Source organism: Enoplosus armatus, chromosome 9 (genome assembly GCF_043641665.1).
Source record: "Enoplosus armatus isolate fEnoArm2 chromosome 9, fEnoArm2.hap1, whole genome shotgun sequence".
NCBI lineage: Eukaryota > Metazoa > Chordata > Actinopteri > Centrarchiformes > Enoplosidae > Enoplosus > Enoplosus armatus.
The window spans coordinates 11,581,674-11,600,477 of record NC_092188.1 but is presented as its reverse complement, the minus strand read 5'-3'; the positions used below and the strand labels follow the sequence as shown (position 1 = coordinate 11,600,477).

Here is an 18,804-nt window from a genome sequence, read left to right as displayed (position 1 = left end):
AAGAAGCGTGGACCGTCGGAAAGCCCTGACGTCACCATGCCAGGTAGAGACTGAAGGGAGGTTTGGGTCGTGAGGAGGAGGGGAGTAACACTGCGGGTGTGCTTGGGGTGGCCTCTCCATCGCGGTGAACACCTTTCGGACTCGGAGCGCGCTCGGACGCACGCAAGATGATGGACGGCTGGTCGCCGCTGCTGCTGGCTCTGCTCGCCATTGCGGGAGGTGAGTAACTTGTCCGTCTGAATGCCTCCATCGACGCGCTTTTGTGTGAATCGTCACCTTTATTTGGGCCAAAACCCCACCGCGCGTTTGTGCATCCAAGGGGATCTGAATGGGTTTCGTCAAAGTACGGAGGGAGCGAGAAAACAAAAGGAGTGGTTAGATGCTGAAGGGAGGCAGAGAAAATGACTCTTTCACTGCTGTGTCACCATCTTTCTCATAACAGCAGCGAGCGCGACGGAATGATGTAGTGGAGAAATATTGCCCACTCCATATATCACATGCGCACAATGTAGAAACACTAGCAAATGCAATAGCTATCATCATCTGCGTTATCAGTTTAAAACCTACAAGAAATCCTTTAATTTAGGGTATCTGTTGTACTCAGTATGCTGCGTTTAGAGACCTGACTTTATAAAGTAACACCATGTGAAATTGTATCACAGTAATATTATTGTATGGACTTGTATTTTGGGGGGTTTTGTTGGTAGTAAATCACACTTTGGCAACACATAGAATAAGTAGAATATGTCACATTTTAAAGCATTTAAATGTAGCACACACATTGTTTTTGCTGCTAAATGTCTGAATTAGTTGCATGAAATAACACACACAGCAGGTATAGTATGTCAATGAGCATCCAATCTACAAAACATTAACCTACGTCTTACACAAAAAAAGCCCCTGAGCCACTGTAGCATCATTTTCTCCCTAAATATACATTAGAGAGGGAGAGGGAGGAAGAAATTATGTTATTTATCACCCACCTATACCCCCCTCCCTCCCTCTCTCTCCCTCTCCCTCATTAACACTGAGGTCCTGCATTGAGTGGGCAGGTTAATGAGAGGCACAGTTGAGCTAAAACAACTTCTACATCCTGTCATCAAAGGACAAATGATGTGTCATCCAGCAGTGCGGGAAAAGCCTTCTGCCTCTGTATAACAGATGAATGGTGTTTGTCTTTATGGAGGACATGCATTGAGCGGATGAGTCTTATTTACGACGCTGTTGCCGCTGTAGTGCATTGGGATCTAATGAGGTATGTGTTAAGTGTAAAGCTATTAGGGTGTTTGGACATATTTTACCTCCGTAAATTGGCTCTAATTTGGTGTTAATTTCTGCTCAGCGAGGGTTTTGCCCCAAGCAGAGCGGAAAACACATCAGCTGATTGGTTGAATTACAGCTGCCTTCAGATTTTCAGCCAATCCATAGTAGTGACAGGGCAGAGGCCAGCTCAGTGCCTCCAAGCAAAAAAGGTGGTTTGTCGCTGACTGTGTAACAGTGCACACTAACACACCTCCATCCACACACACACACACACACACACATGCCTGGCCATCTGCCTAGCATTGACTAACTGTTCATCATCACCCATGGCGACAACATGCTCCTGCTTTCTCTCTGTCACACGTAAACTCTCATTCTTTCTGTCACACACACACACACACACACACACACACACACACACAAACACACAGGAAAAGAGCTTTACACCACGCAGTTCATCACATTACATCCAGAAGCAATCGCAAAGACATACAGTAACTGATCAAACGCTCTGACCTCCATTAACCCGCCATTTATCTTTTCAAGCACCCGCTCCAGACTCATACACACACACACACGCACAAAGCAAACACATGCAGCATTTTAATGGTAGACTTATGTTTGATTTTAGTTATAATAACTTATATATAAAGGGTTCTACAGATATAAGAACGTTGAGATATACATACAGATATAAGAATATAATTTCAAGCACCACCTTTAGATTACGTTCAAGCACTAACATGGACACACACACAGCAAACTCACATAATATTTTCATAGTAGTAGTAGTAAGTTAATGTTTGATTTTGTTAATAATACTATACAAAAGTGTTTTACCGTGCAGATATAAATTGGTTAATAAATACTCACAAGAGCACATAAAATAAATTGAAAATATAAGTGTACAGGAGTAAAATGTTTAGTTTAAGAGGTTGAGGTCTCTTTGAATCACAATACAAATTAAACAAAATGAAATAATGTTAGCACAAATATAAGGAATTAAAACTAATAGAAAACTACAAATAGAACTAACTAATATGATATCAGATGTGACAAGAATGTGTGTTGTTGTTGTTCTAAACTTGGTGCATAATAATCTGGTTGCCCCCCCCCCCCCCCCCCCCCCCCGAGCAGTAAGATCAGTTTTGCTGGTTGATCGTTCCTGAGTTCAAACAGAGGTATGTGTACTAAAAGAGAAAATGCACATGAAATATCACTTTAAGGAGCTTCACAAGCAGTGGAGTACTAATGAGTCATCTTCCCTTAAGGGAGAAAATCTGATTAGCATCATCCTCAGAGACTATAAACTCAATCCACACACAAACACACGCACACACACACACACACACACACACACACACACACACACACACGTTGCTTGCACACCTGGAGCACAAGCTTATGATAACACATTTCAGAGAATCCCCCGACAAAGACGCAGCACAACACATAATTGTGAAATACGTACTTAGAAAAGACAACATCAGACTAAATTATATTATCATTTATTCACATTAGCCCATGATGGCAGCCCTTCATATCACATTCTCACATGAGAGGAGTGGAAGAGAAGAGACATGTGTTCTCTTTCATGCACAATGCACGCACAATAATGTCAGCGCAAATATTGGTGGTGGTGACGGAATCACAAGGAGAAAAAGTCACAACTTTACACCTCCAGACGTACAATAATACTTTCTTACATAAGACTTTGAACATACACAGATACACAAACATTCAGTGGCTGTGCAAGGACGCTCAAGGACATCTCACCACCTGTCTCAGACACTGCCGTGAGGATGTGGCCGGTCCTGTTGTGTGAGGAGGATGCCTCTTGTCATTTCCCCTGCAGGCCATGCATAATAAACAGGTCTGTGGTGCTGAGTTGACCTGATGCGGGGGTTACTGGATATGGAGCACGCTGTGCGACAGTCTCATCAACCAAGGACGTGAAGTGTACTTGGATTAGTTTTACAGCAACACTTTTATCGGCTGTATCTCAAAACAGATGTGTTTGAGGCGCAGCCAAGTCATCCTCTTTGCATGTGTAATCTCTGTCCTCTGCTCTATGAATGCACTTAGTGAATATCAACTAACCATTTCCTTGGCAGTGATACAGTCTAGAAAGTTCTGCTCGGTCAGTTTAGCCTGTCATCACTTTTGTGCTGCACTGTTCCAGCCCACTGATCTCTGCAGCATCTCAACCTGCACATTACCACAGCCCTCCCATTCTCTCTCTCTCTCTCTCTCTCTCTCTCTCTCTCTCTCTCTCGCTCTTTCTGTCACTTTCTGTCTTTATCTCGCTCTCTCATTTTCTCTGTCTCTATCTCTTTGGACTGAGTCCCAATACACAACAGCAACAGGATCAGATCGGCGGATCTGCGATTAGAAATGCCCAGCGGTCACACAACAGAGGCCTGCGTTTGTATGTGAGAACGTGTGTGATTCCGTGTGTAAAACTGTGTGCTCTCATGTGTGATTTGTGCAAGATTGTGTGCGTGAGTCAGTGTGTTTTGTGTGAATGTATGCGCAGCAGTAGTAGCAGCGTGCAGCAGTGTGTGGCCCTGGAGATTAGAGGGAAGCAGAGGGAGAGCACAGAGGTTTAATAGAAACTTAAGCAGTGGAGAAGAAGAGGCAGATAAGAGACATTTGGAAAGTTAAGAGTTTTAATTTTGACTTTGTCTAAGAACATATATAAAAAAAGGAAGGTTGACTTACATTGAGGCAAAGCTGTGCTTGTGATGCTCTGATGCGGGTGTATGTAGAAGCGTATTTAAGATAACCTTCCTCTGGTGATAACATGTATGAAAGATTTTATCTTGTAGTCACATACATCTAAAAGCACACTGGCCTGGAAAAGTACAATAAAATAAGAGAAAAATATGCTCATGAATAGAAAGTAAAAAAGTGAAATAAAATACATATTTGTCATGACTTCGATCAGCAGTTCTGCAAGATAAGACACACGCCCTTAAATGTGATCCAGATACATGTATTGCTGTTAGACAGGCAACCTCCTATCTCTTCATGTGCACACATCATTTCCCGGGAGCTGGCTTCGACCTGGTGATAACATGGCCTCAGGATTTATGGGCGCCCAAATAATAGCTCAAATTATAGCTGTTATGAGAGGCATTATGCAGTTCAAATGATGTATTTTATTGCAATCCCTGAAATATGCACCACTATAGTTAGAAAGCTATACCGTCTTTCATCCAACAGCCGAGCTCCTTGGGCTGTAAATAACACAAATAAGCCATACTTTCTATCCCCAATAGGAGGATTTCTGGACATTTTAAATCACACAATACATTTACACTGTAGATTCTTTAGTCGTCTAAACTGCTTTGACGTGTTCTCTTTATATTTCACCTGATGTGGTTTCAAAATTAGGGGAAACGCTGTCCACAATGTTTGACTGTATATTGTATATTCAAAAATATTCAAACCTAAGATGCCGTTTTTTAAAAACTGCTGTATAACAATAAATGGCAAACATTTGTATGTTTAGATTCATTGGAAACTTTGAGGTGTTGACTAGAATGAGAAAAGGAGCTTTGTGGGTTCAAACTCTAGATGTAAAATAGTACATTTTTATTTCAGTGGTTAGATCAATGATCAGCCCCACAGTATGCTAATATGATAATGGGTCAGACAAAAGTGGACGTTAAGGCCTATTTGTAACTATGATGGTACATTACTGCTAAAACATTCACACTACAAAGATATCTAAGACGTGTTCCTCAACAAATGCAGTGATCCACAGACTGCTGTCCACTTTTACTCTGAAGTTTAATATGGCTGATTCTTCATCACTGTCTGTAACTAATGATTATTTTCATTATTGATCAGTCAGCAGATTACTCTTTCGATTAATAATTTTAACTAATTAGTTGGTTTGTCTATATAAAATGTCATAAAATAGTGGAAAATGCCCATTCCCAGACCCCAAGGTGACGTCTTCACATGTCTTGTTTTGTTCGACCAACAGTCCAAAACCCGACGATAATCAATTTACAATGATGTAAAACCGACAGCACATCTTCACATTTGAAAAGCTGGAACCAGTGAATGAAAAATTACTTATTAATAGATTATTTGAATAGTTTTCTTTTGATGGATTAATAAACTCTTCTCAAACTTATCTGAAAATTGATTGTATTTGTGCCATCAGGTGTTAACCTATAAAAAGCCATGACTCCCATCCTTCAATGCACTCTTGCTTTTTATTTATATGTCAGTGTTTTACGCTTGCCAACTTTCCATCCTGTTTCTTCTATAATCGTCTTTGTGTATTTATTACTATGATAACCTGTTCATTTGTGTGCATCTTTTTTTCCCTTTCTTTGTGTTTCATTTCTGCAAATACAACATAAAATCAAACAAGGCCTTTGTGATTAAGTGTATATTAGTATTAGAAACAGCCTTAGTATTAGTAGTATGATGTTGTTCATGAGAACAGACATGATGTAGATACATACTTAAAGGTTGTTAGTGATGTTGTTGGAGAGGAAAGTATGTCTCCTCATCATTATAAGTGATTGAAATAGCACAAACTCATCTGGCCGTGCTTTTCTTGACTGTGGAGTTTGTTGGATTTGGCGACAATAAAGCTTCCGCCCTCAGTTAGTCCACCGTGGGATGGCTTTGTTTTTGAAGTGCTGTGATATTGCGGCCGGATGGAGGATCAATATTAATATCTCAGTTCTATGGGCACTACAGAGCCAATTGGGTGTTGCCAGTAGATCAATGGATCTCTCCATTATTGATTTGAGAATATTTCAGCATAAAAGGTCCCAGCTGCAGCCAAAAAGCCTCTTTGGCAGAGCGCGGAGAGAAGAGCAGAAAGCGACCCTCCTTTCCCCTTCAACCTTTTCTCATTTGAGCGAGCTGTATAAATAGAGTTCATCACCGTAATAGTCTTAGCGGGATAATTCAATTTAGCTCTCGCTTCGCCCTCATTTTCTCCACATTTGTCTTTACGGTGTGTGTGGACTCTGGCCTCGTAGTGGCCTTGTGAACTGCAGACAACACATGCTGTAAAATGTAATGATTAATGATTTTATATGATCAAACAAGTTACTTTTATGAAAACCATGAGACCGATACACCTTCTGAGGTTGATCAGCATTCTGAGATCGGTGGCTATTTAAAGGAAGGAGAGAGAAATGGATGTGAAGCAATCGAACACTGAACATGGCTACCATCTCGTCTGTTCCTGTGCTGTGTCACTGAGATGTGTGTGTGTGTGTGTTTGCATGTGCATGTGGTGTGTAACTTCCCTAGCTGTGGAGTCTAATGGGGAGCCCTGCTGAAATATTCATAGTGTCACATTAAGTTTGCAATATTTGCACTGGAAAACAACCTGAGCTACCAGCAACATTACAGTACAAGCACTCAGCTCGGCCTTTAGCATGAGCGTCGTATGTGGACACGGAGAAGGAGGGAGATCAGTCTTTGTTTAAAAGCATTAGCCGAAGTGCTGAAGACGAGCAGTTAACGTGTTTGTGCAGTGATCAGGCTGGCTGGCGTGTGGGTATTTTTTGCAGTCTTGTTCTTGAGATAAGAAAAAAAACAGAATAGACTAAAGCTCTCTGCTTGGGTCTCTAATTTGTCTCAGTGCCGTAAAACATTAGTCTAGACTTTCATCCTGAGCCCATGCATGCAGATATTTTAGTGAAACTAAAAATAAGCAGGAAACACAAAGACTCAGTGAGAGTGGATATGTACGCCAAGACTGCGCAATATCCTAAATGTATTATTCTATTTTAATAGATAGAAAATGTCCTGATTTGGAATTTGCGTCAACATACATAGTAGTGGGATACATATGCCAGACTGTTTTTTATCATAGTGCTGTAGTTGATGTGACAATATTATATGTAACACAACCTCGATCACGATGTTAATATCCTGTAAGATGAAATATATGTAGCTGTTTCCACACCTACACAAAAAATGAAACACTTGTTCCTTGGCCTGTTGAAATTTGTTGAGATCTCATCATAACGTCAAAGACAGGAAGAGCCAAAGGCTGACAGAGATGACGTTTGAAACTGAATTATGTAATAATTGTACACAATAGTTCAACTGAATCAGTTTGGCCTTGGCTTTGTTGTGGCTCCTTGTAAAGTTGGTCTTAGTCATCTTCTATGGTATCTGACTGAGGAGCTCTTCACTGCTGTAAAAAGGCCACATAATTCCTCCTAATGCAGCTACTCACATGATATGATCCTCTTATAAGGTTTAGTTGAGGTGCTGGGGTCAGTTTGGTGAGATTTGGAGCAAAGACCTTGATTTAAAATCTTCTTTTTCATAGATTTAAGTGCAAAGATCCCTCCAGAGGCTCAATGTAATGTAAGATACATAGCAAATCTAATTTGAAGAAGAAAAACTAAATATCATTTTGACAAATTAGCAAGACATTTAAGTTATATTAGTCATAGTTAGTTTGAGCATGAAACTACCTTTTACATTATGAGCATGGCTGATGGAAATGAAGACCTTTTCTGCCTCATCATTGTTTAAGTGAACTGTATTAGCTTTCTGTCTCATCCGACAGTGTTATTGCCTTGTGCTTCTGGGAATAATATACATTACTCATATGATTCAGACGCAGACAGTAATGCTTATTTCCCTCATGAGTATGTGCACACAGAAGGACACACATACATATTCACATAAAAAAGCTAACCGGCGCTCGTGCACAATAAACAACCAGAGTGCTACATGCATGTGCTGACAGGATGTGTATTGATGATGTTGGATTAGCGAGGGAAGGGGCAATAAATGGACAGTAGCTGTCAGCAGCGGGGAGATGGAGATAACAAGAAGGAGAGAGCGATGGAGACAGTCGGGGGAGTGAGAAGAAAATATGGGCTGGCTCGGATGATGGAAAGACGGAGAAAGTGTAAAAGAAAATGAGACGGGAGAGACGGGACACAGGAAAGAGCAGGAGATTAAAAAGGGGGGAGGGGGGGGGGTTGCGTGTTTAGTTTACGGGGCATGAATAGAGTCCTCATTGATCCAGAGACAGAGGCCATCATTCCTGTTCAGTGAACACAGCACTGCTACAAGGCGGGGGGGGCGGGGGGGGGGGGGGGGGGCAGAGTGTCAGAGAGACATTCAGAATTCAGAAGTGCAGGAAAAATAACATCAGTGGAGTAATTTCCATATTTTTACATCACTACTGCAACATATTTGCTTATCTCAACATGTTCTTCTCTTTGCTTGGATCTACCTTCATGTATCTATCTATAAATCCTTTTTTTGTCATTTGTAGTTTATACATTTGAGTTTAAAACGTGGGTCTTTTATTCTATATTATCTAGATTGTTCTCTTTTTCCGTTTGTATTGTTTTTTTTATTGTCTGTTTGCATGTAACGACTCTCTTGAAATCGAAAGGGTTCTTCTTAAGTGGTTTATCCATACATTTTGAAAAGATAGAAATTAAACATTCGCTCTGCCCACATGAGGTTTAACATGTTTGTTTTCCTGCTCCGTTAATAGCCTCTAAAATAGCAGGTTTTAAATATGACAACATTGGTACCACGTTAACAGCAAGCAGCCTGTGTTTATCTTCAGGGGGAACGTGTCAGAGAATTGTGAGAGGGAAAAGATGCAGCACAGGAACGAGCAGATGCCAGAGAGGCAGGGAGTGAATAGCAGGAGAGAGAGGAAGGAAGAAGAAGGTGCAGAACAGTTGTTTTCCTCTATGCATCACGTCTCTCAGTAAAACGCCTCCCCTCCTCTGTGTGGTGTTGTGACAGCTCTGCCCGAACTCGACCACTCACACAGATACGACTACAGTCTGCTACAGATGGAGGGATGGCGGGAGGGAGGGAGGGAGGGAGGGACGGGGGGGTGGGACAGGGGAGACGAAGTGAGAGATGGAGTGAAAATAACCCAAAGCTACAAAAGACTGGCAGTTGGGGAGAAGTGCAACACAGCAGAGGAGAATAGATGGAAACAGAACAGAGGCACGAAGAGAGCGATAGAGACAGAAAGGATAGCGATAGAGACATTCAGACTGGTTGACTCATTCTTATGATGTCAGATCTTGTAAGAAGTGTGTATCGAGCTGTGCTGACGTGCTCCAGCCGGCAGTGATGAGTAATGCCATGGTTCAAAGGCTTTGCATTCTCAATACACAGGGATAGCCAGCTCTCAATGCTAGCAGTGAGGACAGTGGCAAAAACAGAGAAACTCAACAGCTCAAACTCAACCACTGATTTCCTGCTCTTGTATGATTACACTTAATATCCGATTTCGAAAAAACGTAGAGAGAGACACAGATGGCCGCAACATTTTTGTCTCATGATAGAGGAAGATGACGGTGATGATAATGTGTTCTCATTACAGGCGGCCTCGGGGCAGACACAGAGGAGCGGTTGGTGGAGCATCTCCTAAACCCAGCCCACTACAACAAACTGATCCGTCCTGCAACTAATGGCTCCGAGCTGGTTACTGTGCAGCTGATGGTGTCGTTGGCCCAACTCATCAGTGTGGTGAGTGTGCTCATGTCTCGCCCTTGTGTGTGTGTGTGTGTGTGAATCTGTGTGCATGCTTCACAGCATGAGGACAATCAAATATGATATTCATCATTTTATTTGAATTACACATAAAAAAGACTCCAAAAGATTATAAGAATTGCATGTAGAGGTGCAAAAACTGGACTAATGCTGTTACTGCTGGAGACTTTCACAAATCATTTTGTATTCAGGTCACATGGTTAAGGCTGAAAATGAAGTTGTCTAATGATGTAAATCCCAGGAAATCTCACTATAATCTATAAACTGCATTTGAATCTTGTAGCGGGCTGCGGCAGAGCTAATAATACTCATTTCATATACTGTTGAGTGGTTTCAATGTATAAAATGCATTGTATTTATACAGTATGCTCATTATAGGTTCTGCAAAGTAACTAGTATCTGCAGCTGTCAAATCAATGCAGTGGAGTTTAAGTATAAAGTAGCATAAAGTTAAAATACTCGAGTAAAGAACAAGTAACTCAAGTCAATTGTACTTAAGTTCTTAGTAAATTTATTGATTTTCCACCTCTGCAAACAAGCTCAAGAATAAATTTAAAATGACTCCACTGAAATCTATTAGTTTAGCCTTTTAGCTTTGTGCAAGTTAAAGGGCCACTCCGCTCATTTTAAACATATCGAACCTTGACTCAGCCTATAGGGACTAAAGGTCAGGACATCTCGGATTTGCTACTTATGCCATTTTTAAAAAATCTGTAAAAACACATCCTTCATCTTGTTGTGTTTGTTGTGCTGTAGTGAATCACTGAGGTACCCCTTTAGTCATAGTTTGTAATGTGCAGTATATGTCTTCTTTTTCTGCAGCATGAAAGAGAGCAGGTGATGACCACCAACGTCTGGCTAACACAGGTGAGACTTCCCACTCTTCTCCTCATCTTACCGTCGTAACATAGTAAACATTCTGCCACAGAGAAAAATTAAATGACGACAGAAAGCTTATTAAAATATAGACCAAACAGTGAATTAAATATTAAACTAAATTTGATTTTGGGAAGTTAATCACATACCACAAGGGACTTGGATGGTAGTGACAAGTACACTGAATAATGCTCTCTCTACGATATACTACAGTATGCATGCTGAGTTACATAATATAATCATGGGCCACAGAGTTATCACACCAGTAGACCATAGAATATGAGCAGTGGTCCAGTTACTGGAGGGGAAAGAGGCATCCCATGTTTCGCTGGTAGCTGTCAGAGTGTAATCCTGCCTATACTCATGTGGAGCAGCAGCTCTGAGAGCGGACATGACTGGTGAAGTGTCACACATTGAGAAAGACATCAGACAATACACGTCCTCGACAGCCCAAAATCCGACAGGAGACATATGAGAAGTGAGTTGAAATTTATGAGCAGGAAACACACAAAACACAGATAACTGATGATATCAAAAATGCATTGCATACATGCTGAACCCCTATTTCTCAGTTGGTGAACTGGGTAGTTGAGACCTACCATAACCCCACCCTGTGAAACCTGTGAATGATAACCTGTGACTGAGCTGTGACCCTCTTCTACATGGCTGGCTCTTTATGTGCTTACAGCTGAGGCCTATAACATGGTAGAACATGTAGATGGACACATTTACACACACTAGGTATATGAAGTCACTCACCCACACACACCCTCAACATATGTGCTTGCTTTTGAGGGCAGGTGTTACACAGACGTGTTCAATTTGGACGTACATTTTGATCTATATGAAACAGACAGTTCTCTAAACACCCTTATGTGTATAATGTCACCATCATGGATGCTGCATTTCTGATTAGATTGTTTATAGCTTCATGTATTTTGTCTGTCTTATGTTCACACACACACACACTTGCACCTGAGCATGTTAGGATTTATGACATGTAACGGAGCGTAGAGTGGCCATCAGTGCTCTATGGATCCCTCGTTGTCTGTAAGAAGGGGGGCCAAGGACAGCTGTCCTGAGCCAAGACAAACTGTAACGACCATAATGCATCACAGTTACTATAGATGACCTAGCATGAGCATTACAGCTCCAACATGGCCATAACATAGAAGAGCTGCTGTCGCAGGTCGCAGAGGCTTCAGTGTGGCAATGTCACAGACTGATACACAACATACAGAACAAGATAATGCTGTCTTTTACAAAAGGTTACACAGAGGACAAGAGGATGTTTACTGATGCACACACACACACACACACACACACACACACACACACACACACACACACACACACACACACAGGGACAGCCTCACTGTAGATCCCATTTTAATCATGCTGATTGGTTTGTGGCTGGGTGCGTTTAAAAGACCATTCAGGGTCAGGGTTGACATGAGCGCTTCACTCTCTCTCTCTCTCTCTCTCTCTCTCTCTCTCTTTGGCTCAAAGTATGATGTAAGAGTAGAGGGACAGGCAGCACAGGATGTTCCTCAGGCTTACGTGGCTTGTGATGTGTCATATTGACCACCGACTGACTGACGGACGGACACAAAGACGGGCAGACAGACAGACCTTCTCCTCTCAAGATGTCTTCTTGCTGCAGTGCGATTGGTGAATGAGTGACTAAGCATTTTGTTTTTATTGGCCCTCAGGAGTGGCAGGACTATCGTCTGACTTGGGTCCCTGAGGAGTTTGATGGAATGATGAAGGTCAGGCTGCCCTCAAAACACATCTGGCTGCCTGACGTGGTGCTCTACAACAAGTGAGTCACTCACTTACCCTCCTGTCCTCATTTCAGATGGCTCTTAGAAGACACACATGGGCTCATAAACATGCACAACAAAAGCAAATACAATTCTCATATTATACTAATGATGTTTTAAAGCTAACCCAGGTGATTTGACCCAGCTGCCATCATTACAAATCTCTTTGGATAAGAACATCAATTAAAAGCCAGAAGTCTTATTGTGTAATACATGCAGCACCGTCACACATGGCTGAGTATGTCCACTGTAATCTGCACATATCAGTCATGCTACATTACTGTACAGTACCTCCACGTCTCATGAGACACACAAAGATAGAGTCATCTGCACTACACACGCAAATAGGTAAGCGCAAATACATGTACAGTAGATGTATTCAAATGCAGTAGATGCGTACAGTTAACCTGTAAGAGGCATTTATATTTATATTTACACACATCCAAACACAAACTGCTCTTTTTTCTTTTTGGCTTGTTTAAAATGTGTGATGTTTATGTGTCCTGCATGCAGCGATGCTTGATAAATATTGCATTTTGATTTAGAGTCTGTACTCTAAAAGACCATGTCGTATTTATGACATCAAGTACAATTTGCATTACTCCTTTCTAAAATATGCTGCTGTTAGTTTGTATTCTACTGCCTACAGTGTAGACCAGTATGAATCTATAAGGGGCCTCCAGGGGCAAACATTTGCTGTTGAGCCCTTTTGACCCCCATTTCCGCCCTCTGTGCATTGTGCATGCACCCTGTCACCTTCAAGTTCCCATCAGGCGCATCAGTGCGCACAGAAACACAGAAACCAACTAGTGCTCTGATGCTGGAATACTTTGAGGTAATTTAATTAAACACCAATTTACTTAAGAATATGCACCATGGGAGCACAATAAACTATAAATCTAGTTTTAATTAAGTCTTAAAACTATATTTAGACACAGGGACCACCAATACCTTTGTCGAAATTTTACTTATGTGGTGCAAATTCCCTGACAGAATTTGCAATTAATTAAATTACCTAAAAACGGTTGAAAGTGAACCCGGGGCTTTTGGGGTCCCCGGGCTGTTGCCCACTTTGCCCACTTGTTAATCCAGACTTAAGTGTAGGTTTGGGTGATATGGTTACACTCAACCATATGACAAATGTATGCAAAATCACATACATGTACATTTTATTTTCAATGCAATTAACTGTGTTCCACTGTAATGCATTATGTAACACAAAACTCGTCACATGTGTAAAACAGAAATCTGTCTCGTGTCATCTTTAATTAGAATTTGCCTGCATGTCTGAGGGAGGTAAGGATGTTGCAGACCACTCAATGCAATGGAAAGTGAGTGTCAGCCTACAGTATGTAAATCAGCTCATCAGAGTACAGTGATCTGTCTGGCCTTCTCCTCTTTCCCTGCCTCACTCCTTACTTTACTAAAGATTAAAAGATCCCTGACCCACTGACCTCCGGATAAAATGATCCCGTTAATTCCACAAACCCCAGGTCGACACGCTATCCTCCAAGTCTTCGAACTCATGTCAGTCACATAAACAGGAGGATTAGCCCTGGATACAGCAGCACAAGACCTGCCAATTTTGAAATCTCTAAATTTGCAGGAAAGTCGCTGTTCCTCAGAGTGTACTTTAGCAGGTGGGTCAATCAGTCAAAACTTGTGAATTATCCTCTTGCATGTGTCACATCTCACAGCATTAGCCATCATTAATTAGTTCTCTTGCCAAAACTTGAGTTAAATGGAAATTCAATCTACAGCTTTAATGTTATCAGCTGACTTCTGACCGAAGTGTCTAATTCGAGCTGTTTAACTGGACCCGGTCTGACCTGTGAGTCGTGTTTCCTGTCTAGACTGCGTGTTCATGCTGTTCCTTGTGTTTGTAGAAGCAGGTGTGTGTGACCCTGCTGCCCTGAGACACTTCAAAGCCTCACCCCCCGTAACCTCCACATCCGTGTGTCCTCGAGCTCTTTAACACACCTGTATTGCATAATGAGATGCGTCATGTTCCACTGTTCATGAGACTCGGGGGGAAACATGGCCTCTCATTATGTTTTTTGTTTATATATATTTTTTAATTAAATCATCACACACAGGTTTCTGTTCATGTCTGACACTCCTTCTCTTTTTTGTCTCTCACTCTGTCACTCAGTGCTGATGGGGTTTACGAGGTGTCATTCTACTCTAACGCGGTGGTCTCCTACGACGGCAGTATCTTCTGGTTGCCCCCGGCTATCTATAAGTCAGCCTGTAAGATTGAGGTCAAGCACTTCCCCTTTGACCAGCAGAACTGCACGCTACGTTTCCGCTCCTGGACTTACGACCGTACTGAGATTGACCTGGTGCTCCGTGCTGACGTGGCCAGCATGGACGACTTCACGCCCAGCGGGGAGTGGGACATCATCGCCCTGCCAGGCAGACGAAACGAGAACCCAGCCGACCCCACCTACGTGGACATCACGTATGACTTCATCATTCGCAGGAAGCCTCTTTTTTACACCATCAACCTCATCATCCCGTGTGTGCTCATCACCTCGCTGGCGATCCTGGTCTTCTACCTGCCGTCTGACTGCGGAGAGAAGATGACGCTCTGCATCTCTGTGCTGCTGGCTCTCACTGTGTTCCTGCTGCTGATCTCCAAGATCGTCCCACCCACCTCACTAGACGTCCCTCTCGTGGGGAAGTACCTGATGTTCACCATGGTCCTGGTCACTTTCTCTATTGTCACCAGTGTGTGTGTGCTCAACGTACACCACCGCTCGCCCACCACACACACCATGCCCCCTTGGGTTAAACTGGTGTTCCTCAACAAGCTTCCTGCCTTGCTCTTCATGCGCCAGCCCAGGAACAGCTGTGAGCGCCAACGGCTGCGCCAAAGAAGGAGGGCCCAGGAACAGAAAGAGGGTGGGCGCAGTGGGGAGGCGGGGGCCTTGATGGTGGGGCTCGGGCTAGGCAGTGCTGGCGGGAACGGAGGGGCCACCTCCACAGGGGTGTTCGGCAAGGAGGACAATGACCCTTGTACCTGCTATGTGAACCGGGCGTCTGTTAAACAGTTTGGAGGGGATCTGGGAGGTGCAGGAGGGGGATCCATGGATGGTCTGAACAGGGTGAGGGAGGGCCGGGAAGGGGGCTCTGGAAACCTGCCGCGTGGGAAGCAAGCACCAGGAGGCCCTGCTCTGACTCAGGCCCTGCTGGCTCAAGCCTGTCCGGGCTTTGAGGAGGCTGTGGAAGGAGTACGCTTCATCGCCAACCACATGAAGAGCGAGGATGATGATCAGAGTGTGAGTATGATATTACCTGAATGATACCATTTACACCATTACAGTAATAGTCCTTATCAGATCACGACCAATACTGGACTTTTTTGGGTGACAGCGATATTGATACTTGACAAAACAAAAATTAGATAACGATATATCAGCTGATATAAAAAAAATTTATATAAACAAATGATTTAAAGCTGCTGTAATGAATATCTTTATATCATATATGTGAGTAATGTGAAAGATGACGCTCATAGTCACAAACCCCCTCAGTTCTATTATTTTAGCTCACTGGTTTGGTTTTGCAACCTTTACTCTTTTGGTTCCCTCTCACCATTCTCATCAGTGTCATTTCCAGACACACCGGGCAGTACGCTGTACTGTATGCTACCTGCGCAACACCAAAAACAGACAGACAAAGTTAGCAACTAGCTGGTGAACATAGCGTTGGAGCGTTTAGCAGCTAAAGAGCCAGAGATTTCTGGTTTGGTAGAAACAAAGCTAAAATGAGAGTAAATACTTGGCTTACATTTGTTGCTCCGTGACTGCTGGATGTGTAAATAGGTAACTGATAGCTAACTTGTTCGCCATATCAACTTTATAACGTGATAATGTCACAGTTACGGGTTACATCTGTTTGGTCTGCACCATAAAAACACATTAAACAGGTGAGATTTTTTAACTATATTTTTTAAATTTAAACACAAATAGACAAAGTAAAATATACAGGCTGGCGATGCTGCCAATAAATCCTTTATTGCTGCAGTTTACTGCTCTGCAATTTCTTGCCAACATACACTTAAATAAAGATACTGTATAACTGATATCAGCGGATAATACCAGCCTGCCAAAGTATCACTTGGGCTCTTCTCCACATTGACATGAATTATTATCTTGTCTCTGTGTGGATAGAATCGCAGCATAAATCATCTTATTTTATGTGCATACGTTACTAACCACAAACAGCATCCTGAGCAGCGCAGATCTGTCCTCTCAGTGCCATATCAAGTCATAGTGACGATAGAGCGGTGCAGCAGTGCCGTTTAGCTCTGCCATTTGAAACGCATGGGGGACTACACCAGAGCATAAGCAAAGGAGACAGGTCTGGTGACGCAATCACAGCCCTCTGAATATTCAACACAGACATGTAATTATAGCAGCGGCATGACGTGTGCATAGAGAAGGAGTACAACTGGCGAGGCGCTGGAATAGAGGAGCCAAGACAGCAGAGTGAGGGTGGTATGTTTTATCGCTTTCCCTCAAGGCATCTTAGGAAACCAGCCTTCTCTCCTGGAATGAAAGAAACTGACACGGGAATTAACAATCCTCTGTAATTCTGTCCGTCACCAACATAGTTGCCATCCTGTTGCCATGCCGACAGCTTTAAAATCCTCCCTCTCCTGGCACATTGCATGGCGTGTCAGCCCTTCCCCTTCTCCTCCTCCTCTTCCTCCCCCTCCTCCCCAAGTCATCATTGCAGGGGTTACAGTGTCAGCACACCCTCCGTCTTTCTGCCCTCCATCACTCTCTCTCACGTCCTTCTCCTCCTCCTTGACTCGTGTGGGACCTCATCAGAGCTGTGTGGCAGAACCAGTCTCCGCTCACATTAACCCTTCACCTCCATTAACCCTCTGCATAGGGAAAGGCAGAGGGATAGATATAGAGAGAATGAGAGGACATGAGAGAGTGTATGTCTGCTCACCTTAATCTTTCTCTTCGGCCCATCCCAAATCCCCTTTTGTCCCATCCCTGTCCACAGGTGAGCGAGGACTGGAAGTACGTTGCCATGGTGATCGACCGCCTCTTCCTGTGGATCTTTGTGTTTGTGTGCGTGTTCGGCACGGTGGGCATGTTCATGCAGCCGCTCTTCCAGAATTACACAGTCAAGACCATCACCAGCTCGCCAGGCTGACCATTCCCAGGCCGCGAACACGACGATGGACAGCTCCCCCGACCAATCAGCACAGCAGGACAAGGGCTGGAGGTTGGGGGTGCGGGTCTGGGTTTTATTGTGTCTATTGAACTGGAACCAGAACTGGAACTGAACAGCAATCACGCCCATTACCTTTATAGTAACGTTTTTTGCAACGAACAGTTTTTTCTTGTATGAAGAAAAAGGAAAAACACCATCATACTCTTACCTGCAGTTTTTTGTCCAGATGTTTGATGGACTGACCTCCCCTTTCTGGTGGAAAGGTCCCTCCCTGCTCTCCTCCTCAACCAGTCAGGGAGCGAGGATGCTCTGATTTACTCCTTGTTGAACCTTACGGCAGCCAATTTTCCCGCTCGGCGCTGACTGCTTAATTGACACATGACATGCCCGCCTTCAACTATGACATTACTCATTCACACGTTTGACTGATGTCAGAGGGAGCTAATCAGAAAGGGAAGGGAGGTTCATATCAAGGTTCTTATACATTTATTTTATTTTTTCAGAAATCCACTACGTCAGTGAACTGATTCAGTATATTTTATCATAGCGTAGCGGCTTACCACAGTATAGCATTAGGAATATATTATTAAGATTTCTCTATGTGTTAGCTCATGCGAGGGTCTGTTGCTGATAGAGAGGCTACGGTGTGTTGTATGATTGTATAGATTAAACAAGAATGTGATATAAACTCTACACAGCCTGTGATGCGCACACTAACACAATATGTGTAAAAGCAACAGATTGTGAAGGAACATACATAGAGGGGGCTTGAATTAAAGAAGGAGCCAGGTTGCATTAATAGATGCAAGTCAAGGGGATGAAGTAATAGATTATGCATGGACAGGTTTTTGCTTAGAGAGTTGTGCACATTAAGTAGAGAACAGCAGCGGCCTGCTGTGCCAGAGTGCACCGCTGCAGTGAGATGAGTCTAGCTCCTGAGGTGGTGGTGGATATGGTGGATAGGACCTCCTATATGATGGACTGTGGAACATGATTTCTCCAAGATGGAGTACGTATGGAGCAAAGATCAGAATTGGGAAAAGTAACGTGAATCAAATTACATTGATGGACGGGTGGGGATGGATGAGGCTTTTACCATGGAAATGAAGCT

General features: G+C 43.0%; 1 protein-coding gene across 1 annotated transcript; it reads left to right on the top strand.

Moving 5' to 3' along the window:
- The first annotated feature begins 167 nt into the window (after nt 1-167).
- chrnb2 (cholinergic receptor, nicotinic, beta 2) lies at nt 168-17,672 on the top strand. The gene is made up of 6 exons (XM_070912595.1): nt 168-219; nt 9,629-9,774; nt 10,621-10,665; nt 12,387-12,496; nt 14,650-15,778; nt 17,520-17,672. Exons 1-6 carry the CDS (start codon nt 168-170, stop codon nt 17,670-17,672), a joined length of 1,635 nt encoding a protein of 544 aa, XP_070768696.1.
- The last annotated feature ends 1,132 nt before the right edge of the window (nt 17,673-18,804 follow it).

Excerpts from the sequence above, each read along its gene's own strand:
- chrnb2 (XM_070912595.1), top strand. The coding sequence starts at position 168 with ATGATGGACGGCTGGTCGCCGCTGCTGCTGGCTCTGCTCGCCATTGCG. Across the intron at positions 12,497-14,649 it reads GACGTGGTGCTCTACAACAA|TGCTGATGGGGTTTACGAGG; the intron begins GTGAGTCACTCA and ends TCTGTCACTCAG. Across the intron at positions 15,779-17,519 it reads GCGAGGATGATGATCAGAGT|GTGAGCGAGGACTGGAAGTA; the intron begins GTGAGTATGATA and ends CCCTGTCCACAG.